Source organism: Phocoena phocoena, chromosome 9 (assembly GCF_963924675.1).
Source record: "Phocoena phocoena chromosome 9, mPhoPho1.1, whole genome shotgun sequence".
Lineage (NCBI taxonomy): Eukaryota > Metazoa > Chordata > Mammalia > Artiodactyla > Phocoenidae > Phocoena > Phocoena phocoena.
In genome coordinates, this window is record NC_089227.1 from 73523197 (window position 1) to 73541385 (window position 18189).

The 18189-nt window shown below is 37.2% G+C and overlaps 1 protein-coding gene across 5 annotated transcripts in view; it reads left to right on the top strand.

The window, feature by feature from the left end:
- Positions 1–18189, top strand: part of ST7 (suppression of tumorigenicity 7) — a 262107-nt gene that overhangs the window by 149298 nt on the left and 94620 nt on the right. For all 5 annotated transcript variants that reach the window (XM_065883500.1, XM_065883501.1, XM_065883498.1 and 2 more), the window contains exons 3-4: positions 2279–2438; positions 17855–17909. In XM_065883500.1, the coding sequence (XP_065739572.1) occupies positions 2279–2438; positions 17855–17909 (215 nt within the window). The remainder of the gene's footprint in view (positions 1–2278; positions 2439–17854; positions 17910–18189) is intronic.

Sequence of the window (18189 nt, forward strand, 5' to 3'; positions counted from 1 at the left end):
TCTGGTCAGGTCACCACACCTTGACATGTAGCCCTCATTCCTCATCTCTAAATGAAACTGTTCATGGTCCTTTAGGGTCCCTTTTAGTGCTGACGTTCTCCGATTCTGCTAGAGAAACTGAGAAATCTGAAAGAGTCCCAAAGTGGCTTTTTTTGGGGGGGGGAGGGTGAATGGGAGCAACTTGTGAGAGGCATTGTGGGTCTGTGGCATGCACTGGTAGGAGCAGGGGCTACATCTGTGTTCTGTGGCCCTGGAGCACAGCCCATGCCTGGATTGGAGCATTTAGTGCTGTGTAAATGAATGAATGAAGGCCTGGCAGATGCCTTAACAGCATAAAATAGAAAGCAGAGTAAAGACTTGGGGCAAAGAAAACTCTACCCCACAAGTGTTTGAGAGCCATTGCCAGTTCTGTGACCATTGTTCTGGGTCCTTTGGAGCCTTCCATCTCTTCTAATAAAGGCAAAGCCATGAATCTTTTTTGGGTGGTCAGGACCAAATGGTGAGCAGTCTCCTTTTTCACAATGATTACCACGGCTCTCAGCCAACCATTTAGTAACAAGATGCTGTTCTATCCTGAATTGTAGACCAGCAAGAAGAAGGATGCACCACAGCAGTATGTGAGGTGTGCTGACTATGTACAGCATCGATGTAATAAATGATAGCTTTGCTATTGCTTTTGGGAACCAACTATGCAGAAGGCACTGAACTAGGTCTTTTACATGGGGTTTGAATCTAGATGTTTTACATGAGTGTGAAATTGAGGACCCTCAAGGGTAAATAACAAATATGATTTCCACTTTACAGTTGAAAAAACTGATGTTAAAATAGATTAAATAACTCACTTGAGGTTACAAATTCCCTTCTAGATCCATGGTCAGTAAATTTGCCATTCTTGAACTTTCTGCTTTCTTCAAGCAAGATCTTTTATTCCTAGCATTCCAGATGTTACAGACTGGTCCTATCCGTTCTTAGCTTTCATATTGTATTCTCCCTGTCTTCTCAGTCAAATTACTTAAATGTTTTAACATGTGAAAATTCATATAGTCAAAAGGAATAACCCCTTGGAGTTAAATCAAGTTTTCCTGTTATAGGATTGCAAACATTTGGTTTGATTAACAGTTCCTTCTGGTCATTTGTAGATGTTCTTTCTGTCCTTTTAAAGAAATTTTTGGTAGAGCAAAATATCAATTTTTAAATGATAGCCCAAAGTCCATTCCACAGAAGATAACAAAATCTTGTTTTTATGAAATAAGTAAGGATAAAGGTAATTAAGTCTGTTATTTCCACATTCTATATTATATTACAAAAATATAGTATAGTTATCCTAGGAGACTCTGGGATATAGTTGATTCTTAAATTTCTTCTGTATAGTGATTTGTGACTGCTTAAGGAACGAATCTCAAATCAGGGAAGCCAAGGAAAGGATGTGGGGAGAGCAGCTTCAAACAGTGGTGGGAAAGTGCTCAGAGGGGGTTTGGGGGTAGGGGCAGGTAAAAAGATTGGGGGAGGTGGCTGGCTTTCCCCATGCTCAGGAGCCCTGATTTCAGTCTAGTCATGTGAGCTTCGGTGCTTCTTTCCTTTTGTTAATGAAAGTTATTTCTTTTCTTCCTTGCAAACAGCACATAACAACTGGTAAGCTTGTGAGCTAGGAAACAGTAATGGTGTACAACAGATGCTAGCATTTACAAAGCACACTCAGCAGGTGGGATGCTACTGAATCTCTCAGCAGTTGGGTGCCCTCGATACATGAAATAGGATGGCTTTTATTCTTTCTGTAAAGCCGGATTTCTCTAGGGAGATGCTTTTTTTAAAACAGAATTTTACTATCTTAAAAATGTATGCAGTTATGACTTTATCAGAATATAAGATACCAAGAATTGGAATATTTCATAAGCCATACTTCTAAAACTGGCTTGTTGGTATTCATTTCTGGAATTGTTTTTTAGCTATGGTGATTTTATTATCAGAATATTATGTAAATTTGGAGGAAAATAATGAGCAGCTCTTAACAATGTTCTTTCACCAGGATTGTAGCTATAAATTTTCCTTAAAAACCAGTATTAAGTGGACGAAACAGCATTGAGAAGTTAAAATGTAATTGGTATTTACTTTTATCAAACTTCTTAATTTTTAGAAATAAACCATTTTTTTGGAATAAAAATGTTTAAACCATTGTTTAAGGTGGGTATAATTAGTAAGTGCAACACAGTTATGGGCATGTACAAAATCATAGCTGGTAACAAGGACCCTAATCACGCTTATTATCTTTCTGTTCTAGATATTTGAATGGTGGTATTTTCGCAAATATGGAACATCATTCATTGAACAAGTCTCAGTAAGCCACTTGCGCCCCCTTCTGGGAGGGGTTGACAACAACTCCTCCAACAATTCTAACTCCAGTAATGGGGACTCAGATTCCAACAGGCAAAGCGTCTCAGGTATGGAAAGTCCTTCAGTCTGCAACATTATTTACTTACTCTTACTAAATTATTATGACTATAAGACAATAAGAATGTTGTTATTTAAAGATTAGACTTCAAAGAAAAGTACGATTTATTTTCCCAAGAATTTGACAACTTCTACAAGAGAAGTAGAGTATAAGCATCCCAGGGAAAGGAAATGTTTATCTTGTTTAATTTTACTTTTTATTCCATTTGATTTAGCTAATGATCATTTAGGTCAGTGGTTCCCACCTGAGTCTCCACCTCCTTGTCCTTAGTGCCTCAAACCTCATTAAATGTATCCATTCTCTTCCATGCTAATTGTAGAACCTTATGTCTAACTAGATCTGATAACATCACTCCTCTGCTTAAAAGTCTTGGTTGGTTCCCATTCCACTAAAGATAAAGCCCAGATTCCAGATTACTTAGCACAGCATAAGCTGCTTCTATCTCGCCAACCTTGGTTTCTGTCATTTCTTGAACGGGCCACGTTTTCTCATGACCCCTCTGCCCGGAAGTCTGTCTTCCCTCCTCTGTGCCTGCTCATCTTTCACAACCCAACTCAAATGTGACCTCCTGGGAAGCCCTCTCTGATAGGCTGTACAATATTTCTCCACCTTTGTTGACTCATATATTTTTACCTTTAGCAACATTTATTAAATTGTACCGAAATTTTTAAGCTTACTGCTTTACCGTAATATCTCTAGCATTTTGCATAGTGTCTACTGTATCACTGAAACTCAGTGAATGAATGAATGAGGGCATACATGGCCTGTAATTTCTCTACTCATGAAAGAAGAGGGACGAATATAATTTCCTAGCTTGGTCTCTTCATCACCTCAGTAAACATTTCCTAACTCTCTAACATGGACTTGGCCTTATACAGGTTCTTATGAATATTATGATTTTAAAAAATGTCGAAGTCCTTGTCCCCATTGAACTCTTGTGTCTACTGAAGGGAGACAGAGGGTTAAGTGCTCTGATTATATGAGGGAACCATGCAATACTTTGGAGTACAAGGGAGGGCTTCCCGATCCAAACTGGGGGAAGAAGTTTGCTTCTTGAAGGAGAGGGTACCACTTCTGAGACTTGAAGGATGAAGAGGGAGAGATTAAAGAACTAAGTTAGATCTTTTTTCTTTCCTCCCTAGAATAACTCAGTTCATATTTCATAACTGTCTAGCCAGGTGATAGGCATCAAGGAGCATTGTATATATATTTTATTCCTGATGTTGATTCAATGCTCTTTTAATATAATAGAACCTTTGCCAGCCGGCCATGAGTGGTAGTGGGCACCTCTGAGTACACATTTATTTCATTCTAAAGGGTACACGTGTGAGAGATGGCACCACTCAGGTAACAAAATTGTCTGGGACTTTATAAACTCATCTGCTTTGTGGAAGAAACAGAAAGAGATCTGAGCAAAGTGAAATATTACTTCAACCAGGTACTCTAACACACGTGGCATATTATTCTAATGAGGAGTCTTGATCATTCAGTCATTGTCACCATGGATAATTGCCTCACTTTGCATATGTTGGAAGACCCTACAGATTAAATGTGTTCTTGTCTGATCTGATTTACTACAGTCTTTGTATGTCACAGAACATTGTAGAAAATTAACAGATTGAAAACAGAAAGCAACCTCATTTAAGGACATTTTTTATTGTGAGTACATTTTTATTTTCATTAAAATTCTCGCTCTGCCCAATTTAACATCATTCCTTAATGCGACGAAGAGTTCATACTCTCCTTATTGTTGCTGTTACTTTGCTGACTCTCTGTGGATGCCTTGAATAAGCCTTATGCATTATATAAATCTTGATGCTATTCTTAGTGCTGGTACAGCAGTTTTTAAAGGGAGAATCTCAGTCCTTTATAAAAATACATTCGACAATGATGATCATGGAACTTCCCAATTTTATTTGTACTGAGTTTTTACCCTGCTAAGACTAAGCTTTTGAATATTATTATTAATTCAATTTCACTAGTATTTGCTGAATGTCTACTACTATGCATGCAGTATTTCCATTCATTTCCTGTAACAGATACAGCATTTATGATCTGATCTCATAACAGTGTTCAAATAATTAGATTTAGGAAAATGGAAATTATCTTGTCCAAGTATATTTAGGGCTCAATCTGCCTACTTCTCCTTGACATCTGGGTTTCTAATATTTGGCTAACTCAGCTCAACAAACGTGTGTTGGTATGGAAGTGCCAGGTACCATGGGATTAATACCATTTCCCACTTCTCTTTTCTTGTGGTGATTTTTATTTTTGAATAAGAAAAATGCTATAAAAGTACATTGTCTCTGTTTATCTCTACCCTTAATCACTTTCTATTTCATAGTCTAGTTTCAGCTAAGTATAAAGGAAAAAGAAGGTCCAAAGCTGAGGGTAATCAATACATTTTCTTAAAATAGAGGAATTTGTTTTAAAATTTATATTGCCTTAATAATGATAAAATGACTATTGCCTTAATAAAAGAAGCATCATAAGACAGCTCTTTGCTGAATCTTACGTGAAATAAAACGTGGCTAACCAAGTCCCATGGACATTTGCAAAGGCAGTTAAATGGCATTTCTTATTTGAAAAAAATCATTGAAAAAGTTAAAAACAGACAGAAAATACTAGTTATAAACATTGGACTATATGAAAACTCATAGTGTAGCTCTTTCTTTAAAGAATCATTTGTTTTGATTAAAAGCTGAAAGACCTGGCCTACCTAAGAATAATTTGGGGTGGAGAAATGGGAAGGGAGAAAGTTGTAATTGTTTCAGGAGACTATTCATATATTGTTTAACATTTGGATTTGTGCAAATTGGCCTGAGTGCAGACCCTCTCAAAACTTGCATTGATCTTTATCTGTGGGCCAGAAGAGAAATGTAGTTAATTATACAGCTTCTTTTTTAAAAAAATATTTATTTATTTACTTGCTGTGTCAGGTCTTATTTGCGGCATGTGGGATTTTTTGTTGCAGTGCACGGGCTCCTCTCTAGTTGTGTCGCGCGGGCTCCAGAGCTCTTGGCCTCTGTAGCTGCGGCACGCGGGCTCTGTAGTTGTGGTTCACGGGCTCTCTAGTTGTGGTGCGCAGGCTTAGTAGTCCCGCAGCATGTGGGATCTTAGTTCCCCGACCAGGGATGGAACCAGCATCCCCTGCATTGCAAGACGGATTCTCAGCCACTGGAACACCAGGGAAGTCCCACAGCTTCTTAATCTAGCCAAATTTCAGATTGTCTGGTTTAGGTTAACATTTATGAACATTTCACTTATCTCGGTTTATTTTGGGAGCTAAACTGCTATTTTTCTCACAGATATACAGTTTCTTATAAACCCTGCTGATATATTTTCCATGTCATCATGTTTCCTGCTGCCATTTCTTAATTCAGCTTAACTTATGAACTGATGATGCACAAGGATTTAAAACGTGTCCAACTTCTCCCTGTCTTAAGGGAAGGGATTCTCAGGGTGCAGTAACATTCTGAATTTGGGTTCATGGGAAAATCTGTTTGATAATTTGCCCTGTTCTCAAATAAGATGTCATAAAGACAAAGGTTTGCAGTGTTCACCTTCTTCAAGATATTTACAAAAGTGCAGAGTGTTCCATCACATTAGAAGTATGCTTGTCAAAGTCAAGGTTAAATTCTCTGAGACACTTTAATAGCATCTTGCATAGAACTGGATCTTTAGACAAACTCTGGTTATAGTCACTTGGTTTCCTGTTGCAAATCATCTCATTTTAATCTCTATATAAGATAAATATATATCATATACATTTTTTAACATCTTTATAGGAATATAATTGCTTTACAATGTTGTGTTAGTTGCTGCTGTATAACAAAGTGAATCAGCTATATGTATACATATATCCCCATATCTCCTCCCTCTTGCGTCTCCCTCCCACCCTCCCTATTCCACCCCTCTAGGTGGTTACAGAGCTGATCTCCCTGTGCTATGTGGCTACTTCCCACTAGCTATCTATTTTACATTTCGTAGTGTATATATGTCCATGCTACTCTCTCACTTCGTCCCAGCTTACCCTTCCCACTCCCCGTGTCCTCAAGTCCATTCTCTACGTTTGTGTCTTTATTCCTGTCCTGCCACTAGGTTTCTCAGAACTGTTTTTTTTTTTTTTTAGATTCCATATATATGTGTTAGCATACGGTATTTGTTTTTCTCTTTCTGACTTACTTCACTCTCTATGACAGACTGTAGGTCCCTCCACCTCACTACAAATAACTCTATTTCGTTTCTCTTTATGGCTGAGTAATATTCCATTGTATATATGTGCCACATCTTCTTTATCCATTCATCCGTCGACGCACACTTAGGTTGCTTCCATGTCCTGGCTATTGTAAATAGAGCTGCAATGAACATTGTGGTACATGACTCTTTTTGAATTATGGTTTTTTCAGGGTACATGCCCAGTAGTGGGATTGCTGGGTCATATGATAGTTCTATTTTTAGTATTTTAAGGAACCTCCATACTATTCTCCATAGTGACTGTATCAATTTACATTCCCACCAACAGTGAAAGAGGGTTCCCTTTTCTCCACACCCTCTCCAGCATTTATTGTTTGTAGGTTTTTTGATGATGGGCATTCTGAGTGGTGTGAGCTGATACCGCAGTGTAATTTTTTTTTTTTTTTTTGCGGTATGTGGGCCTCTCACTGTTGTGGCCTCTCCCGTTGCGGAGCACAGGCTCCGGACGTGCAGGCTCTGGACGCGCAGGCTCAGGGGCCATGACTCACGGGCTCAGCCGCTCCGCGGCATGTGGGATCTTCCCGGACCGGGGCACGAACCCGTGTCCCCTGCATCGGCAGGCGGACTCTCAACCACTGCGCCACCAGGGAAGCCCCGCAGTGTAATTTTGATTTGCATTTCTCTAATGATTAGTGATGTTGAGCATCCTTTCATGTATTTGTTGGCACTCTGTATATCTTCTTTGGAGAAATGTCTATTTAGGTTTTCTACCCATTGTTGGATTGAGTAGTTAGTTTTTTTGATATTGAGCTGCCTGAGCTGCTTGTATATTTTGGAGATTAAACCTTTGTCAGTTGCTTCATTTGCAAATATTTTCTCCCATTATGGGGGTTGTCTTTTTGTCTTATTTATGGCTTCCTTTACTGTGCAAAAGCTTTGAAGTTTCATTGGGTCCCATTTGTTTATTTTTGTTTTTATTTCCATTTCTCTAGGAGGTGAGCCAAAAAGGATCTTGCTATGATTTACATCATAGAGTGTTCTGCCTATGTTTTCCTCTAACAGTTTTATAGTGTCTGGCCTAACATTTAGTTCTTTAATCTATTTTGAGTTTATTTTTGTGTATGGTGTTAGGGAGTGTTCTAATTTCATTCTCTTACATGTAGCTGTCCAGTTTTCCCAGCACCACTTAATTGAAGGGCCATCTTTTCTCCATTGTATATTCTTGCCTCCTTTATCAAAAATAAGGTGACCATATGTGTGTGGGTTTATCTCTGGACTTTCCATCCTATTCCATTGATCTATATTTCTGTTTCTGTGGCAGTACTGTACTGTCTTGATTAAGGTAGCTTTGTAGTATACTCTGAAGTCAGGGAGCCTGATTCCTCCAGCTCCGTTTTTCTTTCTCAAGATTGCTTTGGGTATTCGGGATCTTTTGTGTTTCCATACAAATTGTGAAATTCTTTGTTCTAATTCTGTGAAATATGCCATTGGTAGTTTGATAGGGGTTGCGCTGAATCTGTAGACTGCTTTGAGTAGTAGAGTCATATTCACAATGTTGATTCTTCCAATCCAAGAACATGGTATATCTCTCTATCTGTTTGTATCATCTTTAATTTTTTCCATCAGAGTCTCATAGTTTTCTGCGTATAGGTCTTTTGTCTCCTTAAGTAGGTTTATTCCTAGGTATTTTACTCTTTTTGTTGCAGTGGTAAATGGGAGTGTTTCCTTAATTTCTCTTTCATATTTTTCATCATTAGTGTATAGGAATGCAAGAGATTTCGGAAGTGCATTAATTTTGTATCCTGCAACCTTACCAGATTTAATGATTAGCTCTAGTAGTTTTCTGGTGGCATCTTTAGGATTCTCTATGTATAGTATCATGTCATCTGCAAACAGTGACAGTTTTGATTCTTCTTTTCTGAGTTGGATTCCTTTTATTTCTTTTTCTTTTCTGATTACTGTGGCTAAAACTTCCAAAACTATGTTGAATAAGAGTGGTGAGAGTGGGCAACCTTGTCTTATTCCTGATCTTAGTGGAAATCGTTTCAATTTTTCACCGTTGAGAACGATATTGTCTGTGGGTTTGTTATATATGGCCTTTATTGTGTTTAGGTATGTTCCCTCTATGCCCACTTTCTGGAGAGTTTTTATCATAAATCGGTGTTGAATTTTGTCAAAAGCTTTTTCTGCATCTATTGAGATGATCATATGGTTTTTCTCCGTCAATTTGTTAATATGGTGTATTACATTAATTGATTTGCATATATTGAAGAATCCCTGCATTCCTGACATAAATCCCACTTGATCATGGTGTGTGATCCTTTTAATGTGCTGTTGGATTCTGTTTCCTAATATTTTATTGAGGATATTTGCATCTATGTTCATAAGTGATATTGGCCTGTAGTTTTATTTTTTTGTGATATCTTTGTCTGGTTTTGGTATCGGGGTGATGGTGGCCTCCTAGAATGAGTTTGGGAGTGCACCTCCCTCTACTGTATTTTGGAAGAGTTTCAGAAGGATAGTCGTTAGCTCTTCTCTAAATGTTTGACAGAATTTCCTGTGAAGCCATCTGGTCCTGGGCTTTTGTTTGTTGGAAGATTTTTAATCACAGTTTCAATGTCAGTGCCTGTGATTGGTCTGTTTATATTTTCTATTTCTTCCTGGTTCAGTCTCGGAAGGTTGTGCTTTTCTAAGAATTTGTCCATTTCTTCCAGGTTGTCCATTTTATTGGCATAGAGTTGCTTGTAGTAATCTCTCACGATCCTTTGTATTTCTGCAGTATCAGTTGTTACTTCCCCTTTTTCATTTCTAATTCTATTGATTTATGTCTTCTCCCTTTTTTTTTGATGAGTCTGGCTAATGGTTTATCAATTTTGCTTATCTTGTCAAAGAACCAGCTTTTAGTTTTATTGATCTTTGGTATTGTTTCCTTCATGTTTTTTTCATTTACTTCTGATCTGATCTTTATGATTTCTCTCCTTCTGCTAACTTTGGGGGTTTTTTGTTCTTCTTTCTCTAATTGCTTTAAGTGTAAGGTTAGGTTGTTTATATGAGATGTTTCTTGTTTCTTGAGATAGGATTGTATTGATATAAACTTCCCTCTTAGAACTGCTTTTGCTGTATCCCATAAGTTTTGGGTTGTCTTGTTTTCATTGTCATTTGTCTCTAGGTGTTTTTTGATTCCCTCTTTGATTTCTTCACTGATCTCTTGGTTATTTAGTAGTGTATTGTTTAGCCTCTATGTGTTTGGATTTTTTACAGATTGTTTTCCTGTAATTGATATCTAGTCTCATAGCGTTGTGGTCAGAAAAGATACTTGATACGATTTTAATTTTCTTAAATTTACCAAGGCTTGATTTGTGACCCAAGATATGGTCTATCCTGGAGAATGTTCCATGAGCACTTGAGAAGAAAGTGTATTCTGTTGTTTTTGGATGGAATGTCCTATAAATATCAATTAAGTCTATCTTGTTTAATGTATCATTTAAAGCTTGTGTTTCCTTATTTATTTTCATTTTGGGTGATCTGTTCATTGGTGAAAGTGGGGGGTTAAAGTCTCCTGCTATGATTCTGTTACTGTCGATTTCCCCTTTTATGGCTGTTAGCATTTGCCTTATGTATTGAGGTGCTTTTATGTTGACTGCATAAATATTTACAATTGTTATATCTTCTTCTTGGATTGATCCCTTAATCATCATGTACTGTACTTTTTTGTCTCTTGTAACAGTCTTTATTTTAAAGTCTGTTTTGTCTGATATGAGAATTGCTACTCCAGCTTTCATTTGATTTCCATTTGCATGAAATATCTTTTTCCATCCCCTCACTTTCAGTCTGTATGTGTCCCTAGGTCTGAAGTGGGCCTCTTGTAGACAGCATATATAAGTGTCTTGTTTTTGTATCCATTCAGCTAGTCTCTGTCTTTTGGTTGGAGCATTTAATCCATTTACACTAAGGTACTTATTGGTATGTATTTTCCTATTACCATTTTCTTAATTGTTTTGGGTTTGTTATTGCAGGTCTTTTCCTTCTCTTGTGTTTCCTGTCTAGAGAAGTTCCTTTAGCATTTGTTGTAAAGCTGGTTTGTTGGTGCTGAATTTTCTTAGCTTCTGCTTGTCTGTAAAGGTTTTAATTTTTCCGTCGAATCTGAATGAGATCCTCGCTGGGTAGAGTAATCTTGGTTGTAGGTTTTTCCCTTTCATCACTTTAAATATGTCCTGCCACTCCCTTCTGGCTTGCAGAGTTTCTGCTGAAAGATCAGCCGTCTACCTTATGGTGATTCCCTTGTATGTTATTTGTTCCTTTTCCCTTGCTGCTTTTAATATGTTTTCTTTGTATTTAATTTTTGATAGTTTGATTAATATGTGTCTTGGCATGTTTCTCCTTGGATTTATCCTGTATGGGACTCTGCACTTTCTGGACTTGATTGACTGTTTCCTTTCCCATGTTAGGGAAGTTTTCAACTATAATCTCTTCAAATATTTTCTCATTCCCTTTCTTTTTCTCTTCTTCTTCTGGGACCCCTATAATTCAAATGTTGGTGCATTTATTGTTGTCCAAGAGGTCTCTGAGACTCTTCTCAATTCTTTTCATTCTTTTTTCTTTATTGTGCTCTGCAGTAGTTATTTTCACTCTTTTATCTTCCAGGTCATTTATCCATTCTTCTGCCTCAGTTATTCTGCTATTGATTCCTTCTAGAGAATTTTAAATTTCATTTATTTTGTTGTTCGTCATTGTTTGTTTGCTCTTTACTTCTTCTAGGTCCTTGTTAAATGTTTATTGCATTTTCTCTATTCTATTTCCAAGATTTTGGATCATCTTTATTATCATTACTCTGAATTCTTTTTCAGGCAGACTGCCTATTTCCTCTTCATTTGTTAGGTCTGGTGGATTTTTATCTTGCTCCTTCATCTGCTGTGTATTTCTCTGTCTTCTCATTTTGCTTAACTTACTGTGCTTGGGGTCTCCTTTTCGCAGGCTGCAGGTTCGTAGTTCCTGTTGTTTTTAGTGTCTGTCCCCAGTGGCTAAGGTTGGTTCAGTGGGTTGTGTAGGCTTCCTGGTGGAGGGGACTGGTGCCTGTGTTCTGGTACATGAGGCTGGATCTTGTCTTTCTGGTGGGCAGGACCACGTCTGGTGGTGTGTTTTGGGGTGTCTGTGTACTTATGATTTTAGGCAGCTCTCAGCTAATAGGTCGGGTTGTGTTCCTGTCTTGCTCGTTGTTTGGCATAGGGTGTCCAGCACTATAGCTTGCTGGTCATTGAGTGGAGCTGGGTGTTGGTGTTGAGATGGAGATCTCTGGGAGAGCTTTCGCCATTTGATATTATGTGGGACTGGGAGGCCTCTGGCAGACCGATATCCTGAACTCGGCTCTCCCACCTCAGAGGCTCAGGCCTGACACCAGCCAGAGTGCCAAGACCCTGTCAGCCACACGGCAGCTGTATGACTGCAGGTGAAAGATTCCACCTCTGTGCCTCAGTCTTCTCCTCTCAGCACTCTTTACTGGCTTTTCCTGAAGTCCTCTTCTTCCTTTGATCGTCTTTCTTATCTTCAGTTCCACCATAGATGGCAAACATCTCTCTATCTTTGATGTCGATCGATGGATGTGGTGATGTCTGGCTCGCCGGGGCCGGGCCCAAGCTGTGTCAGACAACGGATGGACATTCATGGCGAACTGGGCCGCCCTTCTTGTTCTGCCCGGGGCCCCTCGCCTCTCCTCCCTGCCTGTCAGTGGTGTTGGAAGGCAGGGGTGCTGCGTCCAGTCCGAACCCCAGTCTCCCAACCCCAGTATCAGGGCCTCGGTGGGCCGGCGTCCTCTGACACTCTTACTTCGCATCCTCAGCATATTTTGTGAGCTCATATACATTTTTATGTAAAACTTTTAATAAGAATTTCTCCTGGGATTCTAAGTTAAGGTTCATTACATTACTAGAGGCAGTTCAAGCACTAATTAAATACAGGTAATAATTTAAAGAAAAGCAGTGGAGATTGAAGAAACTCAGGTAGCTTGTAAAGATATATCCTAAGACCAGGCCTTTCAGAGCTTGCATTTCAAATATATCTGTCAGCAAATTTCATTGCTGCATGTCCAGGACCTTTAGAGTTGCTCTCTAATAGTCTCAATCAGGGGAAACTCAGTTTATACTTGCCAAAATCTATTTATGAGTTGAAAATGATTCTCTTAGCCAATGCTTATTACGTCTTTTAAAATTTTTTGCCACTAAAATTTGTGTTCTAGCATAGATTAGCTCTCCAGATGAATGGTGAAAATGCCTCAAAAACACTTTTGTCCCCTGGTGAACATTTATTTAATAAACTTATTTCACAGTTTTCATGTTATTTGGTAGAGTTGATTGACTTAGGTCAGAAATGACCAATGAAATGTATGAGAGACAGAGATTTAGCCATTTAGCAATATTCTTGAAGAAATTTGTACACTATCTTGAATAAAGTAGATCAATAAAAATGGTCTTAAAACTCATAATTATTTACACCTTTTCTCATTCCAGAAGGGAATTTGAGAGAGTAATATATTTGTTGAATTGCAAGCTACCTACATATTACTTTGTGCCTTTACTTCTACTAATCTTTTCAAACTAATTATTTCAAAAGGTTATGAAAACAGTTAAAGCTTAGTTATTTAAGAAAATGGGGGACTTCCCTGGCTGTCCAGTAGTTAAGACTTAGCCTTCTAATACAGTGGGTGCAGGTTCAGTCCCTGGTCGGGGAGCTGAGAACCCACATGCCTCAAGGCCAAAAAACCAAAACATAAAACAGAAGTAATACTGTAACAAATTCAATAAAGACTTAAAAAAATAAAATGGATATTTTGTTACTCTTAATGATTGCTTAAGATCAACCTGTATGACGTAGAGAATTGGGTAGTCATTTCTGAGATAGCAAAGCTAATAAATATATGCAGAATCACATGTCAGAAATTGACTGGCTTGGGGTTAATCTTGATTGTCATAATATATCGGAGAAAACATTAGTTAGGGCCCTTCTCTGTTGTACTTTGGAACTAAAATGTTTAAAAGTATTGTTTCAAAGTGCCTAACATTTCCCCAGAGGAGTTTTCAAAACTGTTCCTCTAGTAGAAGATTTAATTGATGAAGTCACAGGATTTTTAAAATATGATGTTGCAGGTAACAGGGCTGTTGTATATTGTGGATAATTGTTAGGCAATCTGGATACCAGACCTTTAATCTCATTTACTTTTACCATGGGGAAATTATGTAGCTTTTCTATGCTTTACTCTTTACTTCTATAAAAAGGGCCTACTCTGTGACCCTCACTAACTTATGTTAGGAATTTAGATGACTAGAGCTTTAAGCCTTTTTATAGAAAGGCTCAATGCAAATCAAGCTCATAGCTATGACACAAGTTGCTGTTGCTGTTATTTGTAATAGTAATACTGTCATTATTATGTTTCAGATCCTGGGAAGAGGTGGTAACTTTTTGGTATAATACATCTTCCTAGGCTATACATTAGTTACTTATATATTTGAAAGTCCTAGGAGTGGGGATTCTCTCTATGTATATATTTTTAATTTTAGGGAAAAAAGGTTTTCAGAGTTAAATAGGTTGGATGTAGAAAAATATTTTCTTCCATGTGATTAAAAGCCCTGTGACTTTAGAGCCTTTTGGTTTTTCTGAGAATTAAGTTCTCTTTTTCCTTGAGGACTGTGACAAAGGGAAAGTCTTTGGTTCTCTCAGTACATTTATTCCTTCTAAGGAGCTTCTTCATCTGGATGCCATACAGCGGTTCAGTGGCGTTTTCCTTTTTCTACCAATGTGTTGGGTTGGCCAAAAAGTTCGTTCGGGTTTTTCGTACGATGTTATGGAAAAACCTGAATGAACTTTTTGGCCAACCCAGTATAAGCTCCTCTAGGTCATAAACTGTATCTGTTTTTTGTAACCCAGGACCTCGTGCAAGGACTAATGCATAATAGCCATTCTATACATGTTTAAACCACTCAGTCCTATGAGGTGGGCATTCTGGAGGAATAACTGAGTATGAAAAGGCAAGAAATAAGTCTCACTGAGATGGAAAGTTTTGGTAGGGAATGGTGAGAGGGAAGACTGAAAAAAAGATTGGAGCATGATTTTATAAGTCCTTGACGGTGGTAAGTATTATTTTTTATGTTCTTTATCTCCCACACAGAAATTTATTGTCATCCTACAGGTGAATGGAATCTGTTCTCCATTTAGTTCCTTTGGGAACTAAACAAGCGCTATTCCAACGTTTACTGCTTCTCTTTCTCTTGAATTGCATTCTTATGTGCACGGTGAGGTCTGAACATTCCTATCAGCAGTTATGGGTAGAGACTCCTCTGTGGGCTACTACAGATGGAATCAGAGAGAACATGTTAATTGTATCAAGGGCATATATTTAACTGAACTATTAATAATGTTAGCAAGCCCTTGATGAGTCCCAGTCAACCTTTAGTGCTCCTAAAGAGCACTAAAATTGTTGATATTGATGGATAATGGAAAATACCTTTTGGAGGTAAAATTTTAATTCAGACTTAAATAAGAAATTTATTTCTCAAAGATACAAGTAAGATAAGAAACTGGACCTCATGTAGAAAAACTTCTAGCCTCTGGAGACCTGAGTTTAATTTATTGACTTAAATCTTCATATTATGATACTTTTGGCATTTACAACCTTTGTCCATATCATGAAACCATCAGGTAGTCTGATATTTATGGGGTATGTTCCCTAGAGTGATTCCAGACCAAGAGAGTTTTCGTAGTAAAGATAAAATTATGAAACAAAGCAGCAAAGAGGAAATTAATGTAGCTATGACCTAATTTGAAGTGAAGTTTTTTACATGTGTTCTTATTCGACCTCTAGATTGCTTATTTCTTAAAAGAAAATTGTACCTGCTCTGCACCCTCAACTTGAAGGATATAGCTCATGAAGACATTTCTTATATATTTCTTCATCACATGTTTTTTCTCATTCAGAACATTTTACATCTGTTACATTTACATAGGTACTCATTTCTAAGTTTCAGGAATAGCTGAAGAAACTGAATACAGACCAGATGTATGACACTGATATTAACAATGTTTTTTTTTTAAAGTTCAGTTCTCTAGTAGAAGTCATAACAACAATATTTCAAAATGTTTGCAGCACCCCCTGCTGGCTATATCATGGCAGTTCCTAAATAAAGATGGCATTTTTAGATACTGTTCAGTAATACTTTAGGTATACACACCATTTCTATTTGGAGTTATTTTTATTTAGAAATAATTTCATTTGTATCTAATGTATAATAGAGTTAAAATTTTAATTGAAGACAATTTTCTTTATAATTTGTCAATTGATATTAGAATGGCACATATCCTTCCAGGCAATATATTTGTTGGAGACAAAGTATTTGCCATAACCTTTTTACTGATATTTCAGATGAAATTTGGTGGGGGAGAGGCTTCTATTTTATTGTAAATAATACTAAAATGACCATGATTGCACACAGATTTGTGTGCACGTTTATTACGTGTTAAATACAAACCTAGCAATATTCATGGAGCTTTAAGAGCACTTGGAATCTTGAAAGACATCCTCTTAGGAGGGGTTGGAAGTGGTGAGGACCTAAGGGCTAAGTGCTATAAAAGCCATGAGGACTGAGATCATGGTTGTTTGGCTCACCAGTTGTTTCAAGCCATGATCTGGAGTACTTTAGTGACCCCACTAAGGAGCTTTATGTCTGGAAAAAAAGTATTTACTTAAGGGAAGCATAATTTTCTAATTAGTGTCATATGAAATGACAGCCATCGAATCTCAGTTTCTCAAGAGCAAAATTCAAAACTGCTGAACTAACTGAGCAAACATCATTTCCTAAGTGGCAGGTTAAGCTAACTTACAAAAAATTTAAGACCATTGTTTCCAAACATTAAGTAAATTTCAGGTGGGATCCTGCCCTAACTTAAAGATAAATTTATTTTCTTTAAATAAAAACATGATTTCCTGTTATGTGTACACCTTTCATTCACTATTTTAACAAAAATTTATTGAGATTACACAGTGTTCCCCTAGTGCTTTATGTTTTCCTCCATTTTCACCCTGTATTGTAATTGATGGTTTTACTTGTTTGTTTCACCCACTGGGTACTCAGTTAATGAAAACTGGATGGATGGATGGATGGATGGATGGATGGGTGGACAGATGGATGTTGAATGTAACAGGATTGAGGGTAGAATCTTAATGAATCATCCATGGCCTTTAATGTTCTTTCAGTTTCTGTAATAATTGCTCACTTTTGTGTATCTATGTCTTTGGGTGTGTTTTTTGGCTGACAGCACACATAGATTCTTAAATACTGTTAACTGATTTTATTTTCTAATAAAGAATTATTCATTCAAAGAAATGTAGCATTCTGAATCATTAGAAACTCTTAATCATAGACTGTTTTAAAAGAACTGTAGCTTATTAGTCACACATTTACTGTAACACAGTCTTAAAAGCTAATGGTTGACTTTTCTAAATTAAAGTCCTATGGTTCTGTCTGTGGTCCTTGTATAACAAGATGTATAATCTATTATTACATGCTAACATTATGATATTAGTATGATGATTAATTACCTGTGTCTGCATAAGTAAACAATGTTAAAGTACTTGAAAACAATTTATTTTCATAGCATTTCTCTCTACCATAATGGTAACTTTAGTATTAATTTTCTTACCACTCCTTTACAGCAATGTAAAAGAAACCTGGTAAATTATCACAAAATCAATATTAGCATAGGCCCTAATTAAGCATCTAAGGTTCTTTACATATTGTACTCTGGAGGTTAAATTTAGCTTGTTATATAGGTAGTCATTGTAAGATATATCTTAGAGTGACAGAAAGTAGTTTTACCTCTACCTCTACCTTCTACCTATAACTTAGAAATAAATTTATACAATCTATTTGGACCTCTTGAAGTGACTATAGAGGTTATGAACCAGCTGCTCTTGGCATGTGCCTTGATTTAACAAATGAGGAAACTTGGGCCTGGAGAGATTAGACGAAACTTTCCAAAGTCCTGGTGCCTGAGCTACATTTCCTGATTAACTACCCAGAGTTCTTCCATATTGCTTACCATGTAGAGGATAGAGAATAAAATTATCTTATCAAATGGCCAGGAAGGGTGTTTCGCTGAATTAATTAGCTTGTAGTGTCTGTGAACTTAAGTGTAACATTTTCGCATTTCTCTTTGTTGCAGAATGCAAAGTATGGCGAAATCCACTAAATTTATTTAGGGGTGCTGAATATAATCGGTAAGCATTTTGACAGCTTGGGAAACAAATGGGTCTAGTTCAGAGAGCAAAGACAGCAGTAAATGTTTTTGCAGGTTCATTTAGGGGTCATTTAACAGTCTGTAGAGTCTTCCATTTTTTGATGCTATCCTGAAATGTTTTGATTTTTCCGTTTTATAAATATTTTAGCATTGGAATTAGGATAACATACAAAAATGTGTGGTTTTTAGAGATTTTCTATTACGTTATTCTTTTCACTATATACTACGTAGTCAAAATATTTTGAAGCTTACCTGGAACA